The sequence below is a fragment of the Schistocerca gregaria genome, chromosome 6, assembly GCF_023897955.1.
Source record: "Schistocerca gregaria isolate iqSchGreg1 chromosome 6, iqSchGreg1.2, whole genome shotgun sequence".
NCBI classification, from domain to species: domain Eukaryota; kingdom Metazoa; phylum Arthropoda; class Insecta; order Orthoptera; family Acrididae; genus Schistocerca; species Schistocerca gregaria.
This window is the reverse complement of record NC_064925.1, coordinates 141,230,370-141,254,242: the sequence shown is the minus strand read 5'-3', so window position 1 is coordinate 141,254,242 and position 23,873 is coordinate 141,230,370. Positions and strand designations below refer to the sequence as shown.

The 23,873-nt window shown below is 44.5% G+C and overlaps 1 protein-coding gene across 6 annotated transcripts in view; it reads left to right on the top strand.

The window, feature by feature from the left end:
* The window catches only part of LOC126278426 (uncharacterized), a 140,424-nt gene that overhangs the window by 73,906 nt on the left and 42,645 nt on the right, over positions 1-23,873 (top strand). For all 6 annotated transcript variants that reach the window (XM_049978540.1, XM_049978536.1, XM_049978537.1 and 3 more), the window contains exons 7-8: positions 11,154-11,265; positions 22,393-22,492. In XM_049978540.1, coding sequence (XP_049834497.1) covers positions 11,154-11,265; positions 22,393-22,492 — 212 coding nt within the window. The remainder of the gene's footprint in view (positions 1-11,153; positions 11,266-22,392; positions 22,493-23,873) is intronic.

The following is a 23,873-nucleotide window of genomic DNA, read 5'->3' as shown; positions in this document are numbered from 1 at the left end:
GAACAACAGCCCAGAGCTGACGAAAGATGCCATCGCTGCCAACATGCGACGTGCCACAGTAAGCGGGAAAGGTAGAACTTGTGCTACATGGGGAACTCGGGATGCGATATATATATTGACATATCGAGCTCGTTGGAGAATATCTAGGGATCGAAGGCGATGGTCCATAAGACCCGCTCTGATCATTAAAAGGAGGCGTCTGCAGTTGATGGCGGCTGAACGCCGGAGATCAGATGAAAAGTCTATTCCTAAACAGCGAATGGTATCAACGGTGGTGAGAGGTGTAATACACTCCACAGGGAGTCCCGTGCCAATGAACATAACTTGTGACTTACGTACGTTTAAAGAGCTACCCGACGCCTCACCATAAGTCGCTACCCACGTCAAAACAGCTCGAACCTCGTCGGCATTACGTAAACAGATGACTACATCGTCAGCATAGGCCGTGCAACAGAATCGGTATCGATCTATGGACAACCCTACCAAACGTTGTCTGAGCCCACATAGCAAGGATTCCAAGGAAAAGGCGTACAAAATCGCTGATAGAGGGCAACCTTGACGTACGGATCGACCTATTTTTATCGGAGGAGTGAGTCTGCCATTGTACATAATCCAGGAAGAGGCACCCCGCAGAAGGCGCATCACTACCGTGATAACGGCGACTGGGAAACCCATATTGTGGAGAACGGCTGTAAGGAAAGAATGGTCAACCAAAAAGCTTGACTAAAGTCCAAAGACGCAAGTGCCCCAGAGAGGCGTTGTGCCTGGGTAACGGCGATCATATCCCTGTAGCGGCATAAAGCCGTGCCGATATTATTATCCCCTCCCAAAGATGCTTGGTCTGGCGACACAACATATCGGGCAACGGTTTTAAGTCGTGCCGCCAAAAGGCGAGTGAAGATTTTCATTTCACTGTTAAGGAGGGTGAGGGGCCGATAATCACTGATATTGTTGCCACCATGCGGTTTATGTACAGGAATAATAATTCCTTCCATGAAAGAGTCCGGCACAGGTACTTCCGGAGACATCAGTTCCCGACATATGGAAGTGAAGGTGGACTCTAACAAATCACGGAAGGTGCGATAAAATTCGAGGGGAAGACCGTCGGGTCCTGGGGAGCGATTGATGGTTCCTGCTCGGATCGCATCGCGGACTTCATCATCAGTCACCTCTGACACCAAGTCAATCGCCGCATCTCCTGGGAGACCACCGAAGTTGAGCTGTGAGACTTCCTCGATCAACACTGGGGAATGTGGAATTGCGGCGTAGAGCTGCTGGTAGTGGGCGTGAAGCACATTCCCTATTGCAGATTGGGTTACGTAGCGACGCCCATCTTGGTCTGTTAGGATGCGAATAAATTTTCGGCGACGATGTTGGCGTTCTTGGATGATATGATACATAGATGGATGTTCATGAGGCATGCGATCAGCAGTACGAGATCGTACTATCGCTCCTTCCAAATGCCTTCGCATGAGATTGGAGATTTGGGCCTTAGCATGGTTTATCCTTGTATGACGCTCAGGGGAGGCTGGCATTCTCGTAGGATCCTGTAGTAAAAGTCCATAGTGCTCTTCCTCCAGGCGACAACATCTTTGCCATATCGGATCAAAGTTTTTCGAAGAGCAGGTTTTGCACACTGGATCCACCAGGATATGGTAGACGGATACGTGAGACGGCGTCTATTACATGTGATCCAAGTGTCTTCTATTAGAAGTCGACAGTCAGGTGAATTAAGAAGTGCCGTGTTCAGTTTCCATAAACCACGTCCGTGCCATACTGCCTGTCTTGTGAGAACAACGTCACAGAAGTAAGCCTCATGATCTGAGAAAGCAACAGGCCAGATTTCAGCCTGTCGTGTGTGTTGAATTAGGGATCGCGAGATGTAGATGCGATCCAGTCGGCTAGAGGAGTGCGCAGTGTAGTACGTAAAGCCCAAACGATCACCGTGAACATGTCTCCACGTGTCGACAAATTGTAGCCGCGTCACGACTGTTTCCAAAGCTGCGCATGGTGAGTGACGCGGCAATTGATCCTGAGGTCGCTGGGTGCAGTTTAAGTCTCCACCCATGACCCAGTCATCGTGTGGTCCCATAAAAAGTGGTGTAACTTCATCTGCAAAGAAGGCATTGCGTTCACGACGGTAGCTGGAGCCCGACGGCGCATAAATGTTGACGATGCGTACACCAAAGAGAGTAAGGGCCATACCTCTGCCGTTGGGGAGGTATAGGACATCTTCGGCAGGAAGACCTTCTCGTAAGATGATGGCAACACCACTACCGGTGTCCGAAGCGGGAGAAAGATGCGCCGTGAAGCCATGTGGTGGTGAAAAATCGGCGACATGCACTTCCTGAAAAAGCGCAATATCAATGTCCGCATCATAAATCATATCGCGGAGCAGCGCTAGTTTGTGGGGCGCTCGAATGGTCGCGAGGTTAATCGTTGCGACACGATAATGCTGGTGTTGGAGTCCCACAGGCACAGGTGGGGCTGCTTCTTCAGGAGCGAGAGGTCGTCGATCTTGCCGGTCCGCGGAAGAGGTTGCTATTGTGGAGAGTTTGCGGGCGCGGGCGCAACCGATGGGGGCGCCCCATCATCAGCACCGTCCACCCCAGTCCCTTCGATCTCCACGTCGTCTGCCCAGGAGACTGATACTGCGGTAGGGTACCGACTGTGTACATCATCCATGTGGAGAGGAGACGTATTTTTCGGCTCAGCATATAGACTTTCTTCAACTTCGACTTGTGGGGGCGACGGCGCCAGTAAGGAGGGGTGGTCGTTGCCAGTGGTCGCCTGTGGCGGGTCGTTCGCATCAGACGTTTGGACATCATAGAGCGGTTTATCATCCATCTTCGGTTCTGCATCTCTGGCATCCATCCGGAGAATGGATTCATCAGGGGGTGTACGGCTACGTTTCTTTCTCTTTCGTGTCGACCCTTGTTTTCGAACAGGTCGTTCCGAGTCTGATTGCGGGTGGCCTTCGTCTGACTCCGGACCAGTCTGAAGGAAAGCAGAAGTAGGTACCACTCCCGGATCAACGTCCATCTCAGCAGCATTTTCAGTCACAGTGCTGCGATGATGTGGAAGGTCAGGATCTGGCGTCTGTGGCACCTCAGAAGGAATCTCAGTAGCGGTTGCATCTGCCTGATCAGACGACGTCAACAGAGCAGGAAGACCCTGTGTAGAGGTGCTACCTTCCTGGGCAGCCTTGGCATATGTGACCGGGATCTGAGTGATCACCGCTGGGGACGCTGCCTCGCCGGCCGGCGTTTGGATCAGGCGGCGTCGCATGCAGGCGGATCTGAGGTGGCCTTCTTGTCCACAACCCGCACATGTTCGGGGTTGGCCGTCGTACATGACAATGGCTCGCACACCGCCAATTGTCAGGTATGATGGTATATGTTTTTTCAGTTCAATTTTTACCTGACGCACACCATTAAGGACATGGTAGGTCGTGAAGGTTTGCCATTTTTCCTCTACGTAACCGATGACGTTACCGTATGGTTGTAACGCAGAGACAACTGCGTCCTTCGGCACTTCAAATGGTAGTTCAAACACCCTAATCGTGCGTTGACCGTACTCTGCGAGTTCAAGTGTTACTGCTCCGACGTGACCATCAGAGTATTTGAACTTAAGTCCATTGGTATGGCGGCGAATAACATCTTCACACACCTCGGTGTTTGTCATTTTAATATGAACGACACTACTCGTGATCGAAAAATGGATTCCGATAACGTGGTTAGGATCTAAACGAACTTCTTCACGTAGGAACGTTTCAACTTCATGTGCACGAGGTCGCGCATGTTCAGCTGGGGAGGAAACTTTAAGGGTCGCACGGCGGTAAGCGCTCGACATGTTGCTCGCGGTGGACGGACACAAGCCTTAAGGCTACGACGCGGAAGTAAACAAACCTGCAGCGGAGCACGGGGCCGTCCGCACGCTGCCACGGCTGAGAGCCGACTGTCCAACTGAGCTACCGAAGCACGACTCACGCCCGGTACTCACAGCTTTACTTCGGCCAGTACCTCGTCTCCTACCTTCCAAACTTCACAGAAGCTCTCCTGCGAGACATGCAGAACTAGCACTCCTGAAAGAAAGGATATTGCGGAGACATGGCTTAGCCACAGCCTGGGGGATGTTTCCAGAATGAGATTTTCACTCTGCAGCGGAGTGTGCGCTGATATGAAACTTCCTGGCAGATTAAAACTGTGTGCCCGACCGAGACTCGAACTCGGGACCTTTGCCTTTCGCGGGCAAGTGCTCTACCAACTGAGCTACCGAAGCACGACTCACGCCCGCTACTCACAGCTTTACTTCTGCCAGTACCTCGTCTCCTACCTTCAATAATAATCTTTTTCCTGCCCTTCGTATCATATGGATTCTGGTACTTTTTACTATTGGGTTCTGAGGAAAGCACCGTTAAGAGAATCACGAACTACAGGGTGGTCCATTGATAGTGACCGGGCCAAACATCTAACGAAATAAGCGTCAAACGGAAAAACTACAAAGAACGAAACTTGTCTAGCTTTAAGGCGAAAAACAGATGGCGCTATGGTTTGCCCGCTAGATGGCGTTTATAACAATATGTTTACGTAATATGTATACCTAAACATACAGTTATAAATGTCCCCGTTCGTAGTCGCTAATTATAACAATATGTTTACTTTTGTGCTCTAACATATAGCTATAATCAGCGGTGGAAATATATTTGCGAACGCCGACCGTGTGCGGCTGTTTCTTGTTGGATCGTCTGATCAGTCGGAAGTTGCATTGCAGAGGAGAGTAAATGCCTATTCAAAATATAATTATTTTTGAATAGCTCAACATGAATTTCCTAAGGGACCGTAGTTTATCATGCATTTACCAGTAGAATATGGCGCGGAAAAAATATTTCGCCGCATACAACTTCCGTCCGATTTCGACGACAGAATTCGTGACTGTGAACTCTCTATTTGGCAGAAACATAAAGAAAGTTAAATAACTTCATGAAGAAGGTGAGACATACATTCTATATTAGATAAATAGTCCATACACCAATTCCATTTAAATCTGAATTTATGGCAATTAATAGATGAACTTACACTACAATGAAGAATTTTAACATGGATGTCGTTTTGACTGGCACTTCTCTTCTCGTAATGACAATAATTCCTTTGACGTTTTCACATACACGTCGCACAATAAATTTACTGCTATGCAGTATTGCACTTTTAGTATTGCACTTTTACTTTACACTAAAATAATATTATTTTTAACGATAATAATACGACGGCAAGACATGCGCGTCCGACACAAGTTACAAGAGACAAGAGAACAATGAGTAAATGTTCATCGATTATATCACGTACATAAAAAAAAATGTAAAAGTATTCTTCTTCTGTCCGTTTTTCGCGCCGCGGTTTTCAAAGTCAATAAGTCACTGCATCTCTGACGGCGCTTCGACAATAAACAAGTTACGTCACAGGTCGTTCACCTTTTACATCCTCGTAACATTATTTGCTAATTGTAGCTGTTGCCAAGCGACTGCTCGATTAGTGAATGATTTGAAATAAGGCAATCACATAAAGTTACATTGCCTTCCATGGGAATCTTGGAAATCAAGGAGATTACCAAGATTCACATGTCGCCGTTAACATTATGGGATTGAGTACTTTACAGATTTACATTGATCAAACACAGTATTCCTATCATTTGATTATTAGGATTACACAAATAGGGCGATCTCTCATTCGTAGATTAAGACAATTCTTAAGGTAAAGATACACAAAAAAATTTAAAAACTAAGACAGTAAATCTACGAAGTTTACAATGGAGATTATACATTATACTCATTACAGTCTTTTTTTTACAGAGTTCATAACGACCATCTTTGTGGCCTCAAGTTATTGTCCAGAGCTCATAGGCTCTTTGCTCCTGAAAGAAAACACAAAGGCTTCATCTTTTTATACACACACGCTGGCATAGGTCAAATGGATATCAACTGCGTTTTTTAAATACGAACCCCTATTGTTTATTACAATCCGTGTAGTACGTAAAGAAATATGAATGTTTTAGTTGGACCACTTTTTTTGCTTTCTGATAGATGGCGCTGTAATAGTCACAAACGTGTAAGTACGTGGTATCACGTAACATTCCGCCAGTGCGGACGGTATTTGCTTCGTGATACATTATCGGTGTTAAAATGGACCGTTTACCAATTGCGAAAAAGGTCGATATCGTGTTGATGTATGGCTATTGTGATCAAAATACCCAACGGGAGAGTGCTATGTATGCTGCTCGGTATCCTGGATGACATCATCCAAGTGTCCGCACCGTTCGCGGGATAGTTAGGTTATTTAAGGAAACAGGAAGTGTTCAGCCACATGTGAAACGTCAACCACGACCTGCAACAAATGATGATGCCCAAGTAGGTGTTTTAGCTGCTGTCGCGTCTAATCCGCACATCAGTAGCAGACAAATTGCTACATCAACATCGATTGCACCCGTACCATATTTCAATGCACCAGGAATTGCATGGCGACGACTTTGAACGTCATATACAGTTCTCCCAATGGGAACAAGAGAAAGTACGGGACGATGACAAATTTTTTGCACTCGTTCTATTTAGCGACGAAGCGTCATTCACCAACAGCGGTAACGTAAACCGGCATAATATGCACTATTGGGTAACGGAAAACCCACGATGGCTGCGACAAGTGGAACATCAGTGATCTTGGCAGGTTAATGTATGGTGCGACGTTATGATAGGAAGGATAATTGGCCCCCATTTCATCGATGGCAATCTAAATGGTGCAGTGTATGCTGATTTCCTACGTAATGTTTTACCGATGTTACTACAAGTTGTTCCACTGCATGACAGAATGGCGATGTACTTCCAAAATGATGTATGCCCGGCACATAGCTCGCGTGCGGTTGAAGCGGTATTGAATAGCATATTTCATGACAGGTGGACTGGTCGTCGAAGCACCATACCATGGCTGGCACGTTCACCGGATCTGACGTCCCCGGATTTCTTTCTGTGGAGAAAGTTGAAGGATTTTGCTATGGTCATCCACCGACAATGCCTGACAACATGCGTCATGGAATTGTCAATGCATGTGCGAACATTACCGAAGGCGAACTACTCGCTGTTGAATGTAATATCGTTACACGTATTGCCAAATGCATTGAGGTTGACGGACATCATTTGGAGTATTTATTGCAATAATGTGGTATTTACAGGTACTCACGCTGTAACAGCATGCGTTCTCAGAAATGATAAGTTCACAAAGTTACATGTATCACATAGGAACAATCGAAATTAAATGTTCGAACGTACCTCCGTTCTGTATTTTAATTTAAAATACCTACCTGTTACCAACTCTTCGTCTAAAATTGTGAGCCATATGTTTGTGATGATTACAGCGTCATCTATCACAAAGCCCCCCATGAACCATGGACCTTGCCGTTGGTGGGGAGGCTTGCGTGCCTCAGCGATACAGATGGCCGTACCGTAGGTGCAACCACAACGGAGGGGTATCTGTTGAGAGGCCAGACAAACGTGTGGTTCCTGAAGAGGGGCAGCAGCCTTTTCAGTAGTTGCAGGGGCAACAGTCTGGATGATTGACTGATCTGGCCTTGCAACATTAACCAAAACGGCCTTGCTGTGCTGGTACTGCGAACGGCTGAAAGCAAGGGGAAACTACAGCCGTAATTTTTCCCGAGGACATGCAGCTTTACTGTATGATTAAATGATGATGGCATCCTCTTGGGTAAAATATTCCGGAGGTAAAATAGTCCCCCATTCGGATCTCCGGGCGGGGACTACTCAGGAGGATGTCGTTATCAGGAGAAAGAAAACTGGCGTTCTACGGATCGGAGCGTGGAATGTCAGATCCCTTAATCGGGCAGGTAGGTTAGAAAATTTAAAAAGGGAAATGGATAGGTTAAAGTTAGATATAGTGGGAATTAGTGAAGTTCGGTGGCAGGAGGAACAAGACTTCTGGTCAGGTGACAACAGGCTTATAAACACAAAATCAAATAGGGGTAATGCAGGAGTAGGTTTAATAATGAATAGGAAAATAGGAATGCGGGTAAGCTACTACAAACAGCATAGTGAACGCATTATTGTGGCCAAGATAGATACGAAGCCCACACCTACTACAGTAGTACAAGTTTATATGCCAACTAGCTCTGCAGATGATGAAGAAATTGAAGAAATGTACGATGAAATAAAAGAAATTATTCAGATAGTGAAGGGAGACGAAAATTTAATAGTAATGGGTGACTGGAATTCGAGTGTAGGAAAAGGGAGAGAAGGAAACATAGTAGGTGAATATGGATTGGGGCTAAGAAATGAAAGAGGAAGCCGCCTAGTAGAATTTTGCACAGAGCACAACTTAATCATAGCTAACACTTGGTTTAAGAATCATGAAAGAAGGTTGTATACATGGAAGAACCCTGGAGATACTAAAAGGTATCAGATAGATTATATAATGGTAAGACAGAGATTTAGGAACCAGGTTTTAAGTTGTAAGACATTTCCAGGGGCAGATGTGGACTCTGACCACAATCTATTGGTTATGACCTGTTGATTAAAACTGAAGAAACTGCAAAAATGTGGGAAATTAAGGAGATGGGACCTGGATAAACTGAAAGAACCAGAGGTTGTGCAGAGTTTCAGGGAGAGGATAAGGGAACAATTGACAGGAATAGGGGAAAGAAATACAGTAGAAGAAGAATGGGTAGCTCTGAGGGATGAAGTAGTGAAGGCAGCAGAGGATAAAGTAGGTACAAAGACGAGGGCTGCTAGAAATCCTTGGGTAACAGAAGAAATATTGAATTTAATTGATGAAAGGAGAAAATATAAAAATGCAGTAAATGAAGCAGGCAAAAAGGAATACAAACGTCTCAAAAATGAGATCGACAGGAAGTGCAAAATGGCTAAACAGGGATGGCTAGAGGACAAATGTAAGGATGTAGAAGCTTATCTCACTAGGGGAAAGATAGATACTGCCTACAGGAAAATTAAAGAGACCTTTGGAGAGAAGAGAACCATGTGTATGAATATCAAGAGCTCAGATGGCAACCCAGTTCTAAGCAAAGAAGGGAAGGCAGAAAGGTGGAAGGAGTATATAGAAGGTTTATACAAGGGCGATGTACTTGAGGACAATATTATGGAAATGGAAGAGGATGTAGATGAAGACGAAATGGGAGATACGATACTGCGTGAAGAGTTTGACAGAGCACTGAAAGACCTGAGTCGAAACAAGGCCCCCGGAGTAGACAACATTCCATTAGAACTACTGACGGCCTTGGGAGAGCCAGTCATGACAAAACTCTACCAGCTGGTGAGCAAGATGTATGAGGCAGGCGAAATACCCTCAGACTTCAAGAAGAATATAATAATTCCAATCCCAAAGAAAGCAGGTGCTGACAGATGTGAAAATTACCGAACTATCAGTTTAATAAGCCACGGCTGCAAAATACTAACGCGAATTCTTTACAGACGAATGGAAAAACTGGTAGATGCAGACCTCGGGGAGGATCAGTTTGGATTCCGTCGAAATGTTGGAACACGTGAGGCAATACTGACCTTACGACTTACCTTAGAAGAAAGATTAAGAAAAGGCAAACCTACGTTTCTAGCATTTGTAGACTTAGAGAAAGCTTTTGACAATGTTGAGTGGAATACTCTTTTTCAAATTCTAAAGGTGGCAGGGGTAAAATACAGGGAGCGAAAGGCTATTTATAATTTGTACAGAAACCAGATGGCAGTAATAAGAGTCGAGGGGCATGAAAGGGAAGCAGTGGTTGGGAAAGGAGTGAGACAGGGTTGTAGCCTCTCCCCGATGTTATTCAATCTGTATATTGAGCAAGCAGTAAAGGAAACAAAAGAAAAATTTGGGGTAGGTATTAAAATTCATGGAGACGAAGTAAAAACTTTGAGGTTCGCCGATGACATTGTAATTCTGTCAGAGACGGCAAAGGACTTGGAAGAGCAGTTGAATGGAATGGACAGTGTCTTGAAAGGAGGATATAAGATGAACATTAACAAAAGTAAAACGAGGATAATGGAATGTAGTCAAATTAAATCGGGTGATGCTGAGGGAATTAGATTAGGAAATGAGACACTTAAAGTAGTAAAGGAGTTTTGCTATTTAGGAAGTAAAATAACTGATGATGGTCGAAGTAGAGAGGATATAAAATGTAGACTGGCAATGGCAAGGAAAGCGTTTCTGAAGAAGAGAAATTTGTTAACATCGAATATAGATTTATGTATCAGGAAGTCGTTTCTGAAAGTATTTGTTTGGAGTGTAGCCATGTATGGAAGTGAAACATGGACGATAACTAGTTTGGACAAGAAGAGAATAGAAGCTTTCGAAATGTGGTGCTACAGAAGAATACTGAAGATAAGGTGGATAGATCACGTAACTAATGAGGAGGTATTGAATAGGATTGGGGAGAAGAGAAGTTTGTGGCACAACTTGACTAGAAGAAGGGATCGGTTGGTAGGACATGTTTTGAGGCATCAAGGGATCACAAATTTAGCATTGGAGGGCAGCGTGGAGGGTAAAAATCGTAGAGGGAGACCGAGAGATCAGTACACTAAGCAGATTCAGAAGGATGTAGGTTGCAGTAGGTACTGGGAGATGAAGCAGCTTGCACAGGATAGAGTAGCATGGAGAGCTGCATCAAACCAGTCTCAGGACTGAAGACAACAACAACAACATATCACAAAGCGAAAAAAGTGGTCTAACTAAAAGCATTCGTATTTGTTTACGTACTACAGGAATATGTAATAATGAAATACGCAATTGACATTCGTTTGACTTATGGCAGCGCCATCTAGCGGGCCAATTATAGCGCCATCTGGTTTCCCCCTTCAAGCTAGAAGAGTTTCGTTCTTTGTAGTTTTTTCGTTTGACGCTTATTTCGTGAGATATTTGGACCGGTCACGTTCAATGGAACACCCTGTATATGGTAGACTTTGCTACACGTTGTGGGCTGTCGAAATAGATGGTTGCGTCTTAGAGGCGTAATGGGACAGATTTGTTGTATATGGTGTCTCTCAGAATCTTCTTGCAGTCACATTTGTAGAAACCTCGTTGTACTTTTCCGATCGGCAAGCACTAGCGCAGACAGCTAGCGTTCTTTACGGGTTGCCTCTGCGACAGGCGCGGCTGAGCCAAGTGTCGTCTCCGTTGGGCGCCAAAACGTCGTCTCGGGCGCAGCCGTCGGGCACCGGGGTGGACCGCGACCGGCGCAGCGTCGTGGGGTCGGTTCAAGGTCAGTCCCGTCGCACAAAGTCACCTTACCTCGTGTAGGCTTCCTCATCTGGTTTCACGTTCAGTACGGGGTTATTTGTAAGTTTCTCCAAGGCTTCAGAAGACGACTATGGGGAAACTACAAGACACACACGTATCACTGGAGAAAGCACTTTCTAAGTTTTTAACTCACATTACAAGTTTCCAATTTGAGCACCATTTGGACTGCGGCAAACGTCAATATACACGTGCATGCAATTCATTGGAAAATCTCAACGTCTGCAGCCTGCTGCCGAAATCTGCTCACTGTGTTGCTTTCTTGCAGGTGCGATTTAATTCCTTGCTACAAAATGGGGCAGGCGATTTCCTCACATGTTCAGAAATGTTGTAGCCTACACCACTTCGAATCAAAACTTGGTGTGGTTCTCTGTTCAGTCATACGTGTCATTTTTCTGTATATTTTGTTTTCTTGCAGTCGTCTTTTAAAACCAGGTTGATACTTATGAATAACCATTTAGATGTAATGTAATGTAGTGAAAGAGTTGACAATACCGTTAATTTCAACTGTGATGCAAGAAAAAATTTGAGTTGTAGCAATTTACACAATCCCATCAGCCGAATTTATATGATTCTGGGCGTCTTATCACTCACGTTAATCTTAACAATGATCATATTTATAGACTTGTAAACGCGATACATGTAAGAAATGCAGTCAATAGGGAGCCACCTGTATGAGGGACGCTCCGAAAGTAAATTGACGTCTCTGTTCACTATAATAAGTCTAGTGTCTGTGTTTTGCGACAGCACCGCAAAACCGTGCGATTAGTAGACGAAAGGACGTGCCTCTCCAATGGGAACCGAAAACATTTGATCGCAAGGCCATAGGTCAACCGATTCCTCCACAGGAAAGCATGTCTGATATATTCTATACGACAATGGTGACGGCATGTGCGTCACATGACAGGATTATGTTGTCGACCTACCTAACTTGTACACTTGCCGAATGGGTAAAAAGATTCTTCTACCTTGCCCGATTTAGGTTTTCTTGTGGATATGATAATCACTCCCATAAAAGTGATGAAAACATAGGAGTTTCTCACATAAATTGCAACAAATGAATGCAACAGTTTCACAGTCGCACAGTTTTCCCTGTGCACTGTCAGAACATATGTTTTTAACGTATTCAAATTTTTCAGTGTGTAGACCGTCAAATCCTGCATATGTCCAAGCAAGTCTGAACAGGTCCGTGAATTTTGGAGAGCGAAGTTGATTATATGTGAGTGTCTGAACTTTGATAATTGACACACGATCACGTAAACAATACTGCTCTGTGTACCTGTGCAGCTTCGCAAAATCATAGAATCTTTTCACAAAGTATTTCTCTTGCGGTCCCCATACTACGGCGAAGTTACCTCGCATCGGACGGACGGACGGACAGATAATAATTATCCGAAAATAAAAAATTAAACTTTTCACTCGAGGGAAGACTTGAACGAAGGACCTCTCCTTCCGAAGTTGCTCACGATAACCACGGTACCACGGCGCCTTCTGAGCTCACACTCTCCTTGATGCTGCCTATCTTGAACATGGACTACTCCTTTTGTATATTTTGCTTATTTTTTTTCATAGTTCCACACAACTTCTTCCTGTTTTCTCGATTGATCTGTGTTCAGTTTCTCAAGGCCTATCCACTGTGCCAAATAGTAACTAAATCTGAGGGGGGTCCGATGGGGAGGTTCCCTTGATAGAGCATGTGGTACCCATCACGCACGTTTTGACCTTCCCTATTGCATAAAGATGTCGCACGATGGTGGAATGATCACAGTTCATCACATTTGCCAGTTCTTGAGCACACTGACATGTATCATTGTGGATTAATGCGTTTAAAAGGTCTTCATCAAACCCCAAAGATCTTCCTGAATGTGGAGAGTCACTAATGTCAAAACATTCCTACTTAAAACGAGAAACCATTTTCTTGACATTCACTGTTCAACGGCATTATTGCCACACACTGTGCAAATGTATTTGGATTTTTCTCCTGCTGTCACCATTCTGTTGAACTCAAATAGAAGAATATGTCGAATATGTTCCAATTTATTCACTTGGTACTCCATTTTCTAGCGCCCACAGCTCCCCTCACTATCTCTAAATGACGAAATGAAAACTCAAAGAGCAACTCTTACAATCGATTAATAAAACCATATCCTCCGGAATATCAACATCCAAAAGAAAAACACTACGAACGTATGCACCAACATAATAGCTTCGTTCGTAAGACTGCAGACAACCAGATAACAATCGCATTCTTGTCATTCATGATGGTCTCGTATAAATGTAACAAATGACCTAATAAGAAACATTGTTTTGATATCACTGGATGTGGACAAAGGTAATTTTTTCTTGACAAAAATCCGAAGGATAATATGACACATCCAGAATTCCAGATTGTTGGGTGGCCATTTGTAAAAGTTGCGAAAAGACGAGTCACTCCTTATTCTCCATATGCAGGGGTACAATTTGATGTTGATTTTTCATCCAGGACGTCTTGTTTGAGAGATGGCAGGAAGTTACCAGCATGAGCAGACATTGACGGAGGAGTGTACATTGTTAATGCATGTGCGGTGTTTATGATGGCTCTCATTGGAATAATATTTTTGTAGAGTTGGAACGAGCAGGCAATTGGTCATTTAACAGTAAACCTTGCAGTGAACATTTGAGGCTGAAAGCCACATGCAGCTATTAGGTAAAGCAACATCTCTAAGCATTACTAGGGACAGGATGCTATGCCCAAGAAGTTCTCCCATGGTGCGACGGGATGCATTCGGTCGACAGGGCGGAAAAACGGCCTATCTGGACCTACCTGCTGGGCGCCTCTTGTCATAGCAGAGGCAAGGGGTGCAAGAGATATCTCTCTAGGCCGCCAAAGCAATGCATTACGACAGTGTCGTAAATGGCCTCTCTGAACAGGGATGGAGGCCATAAAAATTTGCGAGTTTCCATGTTCACGGTGGGCAGGACACTACTGAGGGAGCTGTAAGGTGCTGTTATCCCTCAGCCTGCAGAGCTTTTAGGAAGCCTCAGGGCTTCAAAACAATTTTACAAGTAAGTAACATTTATTGCGGCTCTGAAACGATCTATGCTGGGACACATAAGCACTTCTCTTGGTTTGGACAGGACCCCAGATCGGACACGCCATGAAATTCAGGCTGCTCAGATAATGATCGCCCTGATAAATGTGTCGTTCACGTTAGAGCTTTACAGAAACTCAAAATAACTTGGTGCCTAAAGTGGCCATGGGAACAAACAAGTCAGGAGCACAATGTCTCCTCCTGTCTGAATGGGAATTTGCGAGTCAGGGATTGGCTACTTCTCCTAAAAATAGAAGAATATTGTTAACATTGAGCAGGATTGGTCGATTAGTATAGCAGACGAGTTAGAGGGGAGACGTAGAGCTCGTGGTGTCTTGTGATTGGCACGAAACCCTTGTGGAGGTGATTCCGGGAATGGTTTTAGGAGTTTACCGGGGTTTTATGGAAAATGAGGTTCGTCTTCTGATTTCAGACTGCTGCATTGAGTGGATGTTCTTATTCAGATTCTGGTCTGGAGAGGATTCTGGTCGTAGCTTTTATTATGAATGGGGTCCACTTTGGACACTTAACCTGAGTGTGACTCGGCACTAGCATTGGTCTTGACTGGGGCTCCTGTGGTGAGGGCATAGCTGTGGCAACAGTTTAAACCTGTCATCTCGGACAACTCACTGCTGCGGGGGCAAATGTATTTGTGACAGGTGTGCCAATTTGGCATTTGATCTCCTTGTGCACACACCATGTAAGTAAGTGAAATTGGTCAATGGTATGACCAGCGAAGGGGAGCGTCACACGCTGGAATCTGCGAGATTTCCTGGCTCCACTAGAGAGAGTGATCGCGATCCGTCTGACAGATGGCTAGCAGCGACTTAGCACTTTTTGTCCCTTTGATAGGCAACTACAGGGCACTGTATATCGGTATTCTGCTGATGCTTGAACCACGACTGACACATGAGGCAATGCCGCACATCGAGAAAAGAAGTATTGTATTGCTATTCTGGCTTGTTAGGGCAAACTTATCACAATCTCGACACTTGTTCTCAGCTACACCAACGCAGTATAACATCTGTGTAGAATAAATCCATCGAGGTCTATTCAGCGTTAGATAATTTCAAATCGCGTTATCCGTATTTTGGAACCAGAGTAAATTGTTCAAACAGTCAAACCTAGTCTTAGCCAACCAGCCACCACACAGGGTCGTTAACTGGTTGTTGCATATTTGTGCTGCCATCAGGTCATGTTTTATTTCTGTCATTACGCTTAACATATATTTTTGTCCAATTTCAATCAATAAACTTGTGTCGTAACCTTTATAAAAGATCAATTCCGTGTTGAGCATTAATCACCTGTAAACAATTCACAAAATAATGACAGGGCCATTATCACATTAAAACTATTTCAGCATTAATGTTCATTTAGATTCTGATAACTGTGATAACCTTATATACAGACTATCAACAACAAACACAGTTAATGGGCAAAATCAGTTTAGCAGGTGCATGGGAAGGAAGTCAATTGGAAGGTTTATTAGTTAAAGTAATTGCTGTCATGGCGGTAACTCAGAGTTGTCTGTCGCTTTCCAAAACAAACCGCAAGTCCAATGTAGTCTTGAAAATTTTCTGCTCTGCGACTGATCTGCTACCAGTACGTGAGTCTTCCATGTGTCGATTTATTTGCTCTCGGGAGTTTGAATTTTACTTCTAGTTGTGAAATGAACACTTCTTTCTCCACCACCAACTTGAGTGCTTTCATTAACGGGTGCCAAATCCTTAGGAACAAGTTGTTTATGATAGTCATCTCGGTGAAGAAAAATGGAGTAGGGATGTTTGGTTCATCGATCTCACAACCAGCTTTTAATTTTTGTCTCTCATGTATTATTTTATTGACAGCACATGGTTTAATACGTTCCAAATTCTGAACATTACACATGCTGACTTCCAGAGAGACGGAAAAATTTCATGGTCATTTATATTGAAACCTCTCTTTGCTTGGCGATTATTTTGAAATGCTTATCAACGCCCATCTCTCTAACGAGTCGTCGATTTTGTACACCACTTTTAGTTTATGTAAGATGGTGAAATGACTTCGCAGAAACATGATCTTTTTTATGTCGGTAACTGTAACTGTGAATGGTTTGTTGGATGGACTTCATAAAGGTAGCGCTCAGTTATCATGTTGCGTGTTAACGCTATGTAACACAAACCTTTTTCATCCAATCACGTCTTTTTGTTTTATGGGAAACTCATCTGTAGCCACATTATTCGCATCACGTTTCGACCGACATCATTGGAAGTGCGCAACGTCCACTTACTGGAGCACTGACTCTTCTGCATACATCCCTAACAACATCGTTCATTGACCCCGGCTACCACCAACAGCAACAGTGCTTACTCATTCTGCTAGATAGTAAATTCAGTCGAAAACCAGTGCTGATAAACCAGTTTATGTATCGTAAGTATTACATTAAAATGCAGAATTCTTCAACGATAATCTTATAATTTTGGAAATTGCTGTGTTGCATTTGGTTCAGTCTACATTGTCTACCAATTCTGTAGTACTGCAACCAGAGAGGCTGCATGATGGGAGCCATTTAATTACTGATGAATATATTAAGCACCAAGCTGCACTGATAATTGGTGTTCATTCTCTTTACTAAATACACAATAATTCCACTTGAGTGTGCATTTTGAAACTAAGGACGGGTGCAATGATAACATACGCCTGTTGCAGGAATGTCAATAGAGGACATTAAAATAGTTTTCACAATTTTCACAGATACGTGATACTACTAGCTGAGTTCTGTTCCATCTAAAAACACATTTGTCGCTTTCTCACCTAGCCTAATAGTCAAGACTTCCACCCTGATAGATCCTGTCCCATAACCATCTGAAAAGTTTTATATGGGTGTTGATACATCTGATTGGTCATCTCAGAATTTTGATTTAACCAATCGAATTAACAAACTGAAATTGTGAAAAGAAAACTATAATATGACTAATATATTAATAACTTTATACCAAATTACGAAAATTCAATGACGATTTGATCAGACTGTGAACACCATTAGCTGTTTCATCAGGCCGTTCAGTGAAGTCTGTAAGTCTATTCTTCGTTACCTTTCAGGATCAAAATAGCTTATAACTTGATGAACATCATTCTGTTTTGTAACTGGAGGCATCGGTTGCAATTGAGAAAAACTAGCTTGTTTCAGCTGTGTCTTTCAAGACACCAGTGAAATTCTGAACACTTTTTGGAGTTAAAACCTTTTCACAACTTCTCTGTCTTAGTTCGACCACAAATACAGCCAAATTAGAGCCATGGTAAACTTCCTTCGATAATTTGTTTCCACAGTCCATGCTTATGTCGTTCTATGTCTGACATTATGAAAAGTTATTGCTGGTTCATCTAAAACGTTTGTAATGTCTTTGCTGCCATTATCAAAACATTTGAGCTATTTTTGGAATGCCTTAACTTCTTTTTCGTTCGTATTATGACCTTCGGTACAAGAATGGTTAGCTGCAGTCGTCATTACTCCTATGAGTGATGTAGAAGTCACATTTACATAGCGCAAAGTAAGGTTGTGTGAGCCAGTAAATAACGTAGCGAGTATCCACTTTCACAGATTCTTGTTGCTTCCGGGATTTATTTACACGATAGCTGGTGATTAGTGCGAGGTGCCCACATCTATTGGCTATCAGTACTGACCGAGAAACAAGGAAACGTTCCCCCTCTCACGGCCTCTCTAGACGCGTAGACTATGTTATTCTGTCTCCACGTCTCACACTGCCTTGGGCCAAGCCGTCTTTTCTCCATAACAGAACAGGTAAAAGTCTATATTCCGAATTTAGCATCGATTAATGTAGAAAAATGTTTAGAGATTTGTCGGTCAGGGACATAAAACTACCGATAGCACATTGCACGATTAATATTTATTGCAGTGGTCACTGGAAAGTACACCGGAGGAAGAGGCAGTCGTTAAAGGAGTCAGGATGATTAAAGGAAAACTGCTGTAATACGAGAGATCCGGAGAAAACTGGAGAGCTGGTCGCCCTCAACTCATCTCAACAAAATGCTTCTAGATTTAAGACATTCATAAATTGTAGGCCTTGCAGATATAGTTTTCGAATACATGGTACATCAATTCAATTAAATAGATATAGTAGACGCTGTTTATGCGTTAGCTACAACACAAAATGAACAAGCTCAGCAGTGGTGTCTACAGCCAATTTCAAGCAAATGACATTAGTCCTCCGAGCTGCGTGATTGGGAACTATACCACTAGGTGAGTCAAGAGCTCATTTAGTTTGCTGGTGTATGATACTAGAACCAGCTCTCTCAGTTGGGCCTCAAATCCCCCTGTGTACCTGCAGATGATGGGCACATGTCGCATGTTCTTCGGCTGCAGTGAAAGCTGTATTTGTAAACAGTGATGGTGCTTGACATATACACCTGAGCAATTGGTAACTCAACAGGACAGTAAACTTGTAGATAACGGAGAAATTAAGTCTTACTCAAGATAACGCAGCAATGTTTTTTCTGTATGTATTTTAGTGTGCGGAATAAAGTCATGGCAATGACAAAGTATGTAACTAAAGAATTTTGCTGGTGAGAAAACGAGTCGAGCTGTCCAGTCTGGTATACGAGCACACTGAAAACTATACACAAGTCTAGAACAGAAGTCCTCCTTTTTGAGAACTTTTTAATGGTCGTGAATGCACACGATGACAGTAAGTGAGAGTCAGTGCCACTAGACCTCCAAGAATATTTACACACGGCTTCAGTATTCACATTTAAACATTACTGTCAGACGCTATCTTCTGAGGATTGCAGTATGAATATTACACAATGGCAAAAATCATCGTCAGTAAAGAACATATTAAAAAGTACTCCAGTGGCAATCCATCTACCAATCTTCGACAGTCTCAAAGCAATAACTGAAAATCCGAAAACTTGACGCTGAAATAGATAGTATTCTACACCTCTTTAACGTTTCAGCAAACACCGTGTAAGTAGGCTGTTTAGGTTTTTATGTTGGTAACGCCACGTAGCGCTCTGTATGAAAATGGCTGACTGTGCTGTGTGCAATCTGTGGCTGGTTGGCATTGTTGGAATATTCGTTATTGTAGTGTTGGGCAGTTGCATGTGAACAGCGCGTACCGTTGCGCAGTTGGAGGTGAGCCGCCAGCAGTGATGGATGTGGCGAGAGAGAAGGCAGAATTTTGAGATCGGACAATCTGGACGTGTGTCCATCAGAAATAGTAAATGGAAATTGAAATAAGAACACCGTGAATTCATTGTCCCAGGAAGGGAAAACTTTATTGACACATTCCTGGGGTCAGATACATCACATGATCACACTGACAGAACCACAGGCACATAGACACAGGCAACAGAGAATACAAAATTTCGGCACTAGTTCAGTGTATATCCACCTTTCGCAGCAATGCAGGCTGCTATTCTCCCATGGAGACGATCGTAGAGATGCTGGATGTAGTCCTGTGGAACGGCTTGCCATGCCATTTCCACCTGGCACCTCAGTTGGACCAGCGTTCGTGCTGGACGTGCAGAACGCGTGAGACGACGCTTCATCCAGTCCCAAACATGCTCAATGGGGGACAGATCCGGAGATCTTGCTGGCCAGGGTAGTTGACTTACACCTTCTAGAGCACGATGGGTGGCACGGGATACATGCGGACGTGCATTGTCCTGTTGGAACAGCAAGTTCCCTTGCCGGTCTAGGACTGGTAGAACGATGAGTTCGATGACGGTTTGAATGTACCGTGCACTATTCAGTGTCCCCTCGACGATCACCAGAGAAGTACGGCCAGTGTAGGAGATCGCTCCCCACACCATGATGCCGGGTGTTGGCCCTGTGTGCCTCGGTCGTATGCAGTCCTGATTGTGGCGCTCACCTGCACGGCGCCAAACACGCATACGACCATCATTGGCACCAAGGCAGAAGCGACTGTCATCGCTGAAGATGACACGTCTCCATTCGTCCCTCCATTCACGCCTGTCGCGATACCACTGGAGGCGGGCTGCACGATGTTGGGGCGTGAGCGGAAGACGGCCTAACGGTGTGCGGGACCGTAGCCCAGCTTCATGGAGACGGTTGCGAATGGTCCTCGCCGATACCCCAGGAGCAACAGTGTCCCTAATTTGCTGGGAAGTGGCGGTGCGGTCCCCTACGGCACTGCGTAGGATCCTACGGTCTTGGCGTGCATCCGTGCGTCGCTGCGGTCCGGTCCCAGGTCGACGGGCACGTGCACCTTCCGCCGACCACTGGCGACAACATCGATGTACTGTGGAGACCTCACGCCCCACGTGTTGAGCAATTCGGCGGTACGTCCACCCGGCCTCCCGCATGGCCACTATACGCCCTCGCTCAAAGTCCGTCAACTGCACATACGGTTCACGTCCACGCTGTCGCGGCATGCTACCAGTGTTAAAGACTGCGATGGAGCTCCGTATGCCACGGCAAACTGGCTGACACTGACGGCGGCGGTGCACAAATGCTGCGCAGCTAGCGCCATTCGACGGCCAACACCACGGTTCCTGGTATGCTTCCTGTGTCGACTCTTAGCCGAGGATACCTCACATAAAATCTTCTGATTTTTTCTTGTAGTTTGTGTAATTAGTGTACCTATTGTGTATTGCTAGAGCGTAATTGTAGAGAGAATTTCCTTTGTAGTTGTAGTTTTTCATTGTTGTACAGTAAAACAGTTCCGGCATGCATGTAGATTCGCACCAAGTATTTCGAAGCTGCGCTTGCAATTAACTAGATATTATTTTCAGTGTTTTCTTATTTTTGCTCTTCAAATTGCGCTTTTCTTGTCATCGTGTGAAATACGTGACAATTATGACGTGTGAAAAACATAACACTAGGCTCCAAAGTAAATTGAGAAATGATAGTGACCACGAGCGTAGCTCATCAGTACCACCGTGTAATGAATTAACAGACATTCAAAGTAGTAATCTGACAATTGTGCATAGGGATATGGAGCGGCCGGCATGTAATAGTGTAGACAGTGAAACAATTAGTGAACAGGGAAACATTATCGATCGATCGGTCGGTCGGCAACAGCTCGCCTCAGGATTCCAAAATAACAGGACACAATCTTGCAAATACTGTAGATTCAGGTTTTGCATCCTCACCGTTTTCTCTAATAATTAAGACACATTTTCTGCTTTTCAAAATACGAATATTGCCAACTCAAATGCACTGCCGAATAGCACTGCGGAATATGTTTAAGACACCAATGCATTGTTATTATGGGACAAAAGCTTCAAAAGTTAGACACAATGGAACAACCAGCCACAGGCTGCACACAGCACAGCTAGTGAGTTTCATACAGAACGCTACGTGATATTACCAACATATAAACCTAGACAGCCTACTTCAAATATGTGTGAAATCTTATGGGACTTAACAGCTAAGGTCATCAGTCCCTAAGCTTACACACTACTTAACCTAAATTATCCTAAGGATAAACACACACACCCATGCCTGAGGAAGGACTCGAACCTCCGCCGGGACCAGCCGCACGGTCCATGACAGCAGCGCCTTAGACCGCTTGGCTAATCCTGCGCGGCACCTACAGCTGTACCACTTTATCTGTCTTATTGAGTTGTTACACTAACGTGAATGGTGTGCTGAATAACCTATTTAGGGCAAACAACATTTGAACATGGTTTTAAAGGAGATGATCCACATCTGACCACGATTTTAACGGACGTTTAAGGGAGATTTAGTCGCAGTAAATTTCAGATGCACAACGGCATCGCTTTTAATTGGAATGGGTGATACAAAGGTACACGTATTTACAAGACAAGCATTTCAGTATATATATCCAACGTATCACATGCATGTTTTGTTGAACTGGGCAGTATATGATTTGAGAATTTGGTTTCTACAAATGTTTGTTGTCTTCTCGAGGCAATTTAGACACACAATTATGCTTCCCGTAATTTACAATTGCATTATCTGCCCAGCAGAATACTAGGTAGTCACCGAGCACCTCATAACTGAATCATCAGCACCTGAGCGTGCTGTCTCCTTTCAGGGACGGAACCGTCGCACGCCTCCGCCGCATGGACGCCACGCGTGGCCCTGCGACCGCGCAGGACAGCCAACGGCCCGGGCTGGCTGCCCTACAGCCGCAGGTAAGGCCACCTGCATTCCGGTGAGAGCTGAGCTAAGTTATTTGGTATAATCTTAAGCAACTGGCACTCATCAGCAATTTAGTTACATGGTGATGAAGATAAAGGTACACTGCTGGCCATTCAAATTGCTACACCAAGAAGAAATGCAGATGATACTAGACAAGTATATTGCACTAGAACTGACACGTCATTACATTTTCACGCAATTTTGGTGCATAGATCCTGAGAAATCACTACTCAGAACAACAATCTATTGCCGTAATAACGGCCTTGATACACCTGGGCAATTGGTCAAACAGAGCTTGGATGGCGTGTACAGGTACAGCTGCCCATGCAACTTCAACACGATACCACAGTTCATTAAGAGTAGTGGGTGGCGTATTGTGACGAGCCAGTTGCTCGGTCACCATTCACCAGACGTTTTCAATTGGTGAGAGATCTGGAGAACGTGCTGGCCAGGGCAGCAGTCGAGCATTTTCTGTCTCCAGAAAGGTCCGTATAGGACCTGCAACATGCGATCGTGCATTATCCTGCTGAAATGTAGGGTTTCGCAGGGATCGAATGAAGGGTAGAGCAACGGGTCGTAACAAATCTGAAATATAACGACCACTGTTCAAAGTGCCGTCAATGTGAACAAGAGGCGACCGAAACGTGTAACCAATGGCATCCCATACCATCAGGCCGGGTGATACGCCAGTATGGGGATGACGAATACACGCTTCCAATGTGCGATCACCGCAATGTCGCCAAACCCGGATGCGACCATCATGATGCTGTAAACAGAACCTGGATTCATCCGAAAAAATGAAGTTTTGCCATTCGTGCACCCATTTCGTCGTTGAGTACACCATCGTCTTGTCTGTGATGCGGCGCTTAGGGTAACCGCAGCCATGGTCTCCCAGCTGGTAGTCCTTGCTGCTGCAAACGTCGTCGAACTGTTCGTGCAGATGGTTGTTGTCTTGCAAACGTCCCCATCTGTTGACTGAGGGATCGAGACGTGGCTGCACGATCCGTTACAGACATGCGGATAAGGCGCTTGTCATCTCGACTGCTACTGATACGAGGCCGTTGGGATGCAGCACGGCGTTCCTTTTTACTCTCCTGAAACCACCGATTCCGTATTCTGCTAAGAGTCATTGGATCTCGACCAACGCCAGCAGCAATGTCGCGATACGATAGACCGCAATCGCCATAGCCTACAATCCGACCTTTATCAAAGTCGGAAACGTGATGGTACGCATTTCTACTCCTTACACGAGGCATCACAACAACGTTTCACCAGGCAACGCCGGTCAACTGCTATTTGTGTATGAGAAATCGGTTGGAAACTTCCTCATGTCAGCACGTTGTAGGTGCTGCCACCTGCGCCAACCTTGTGTGA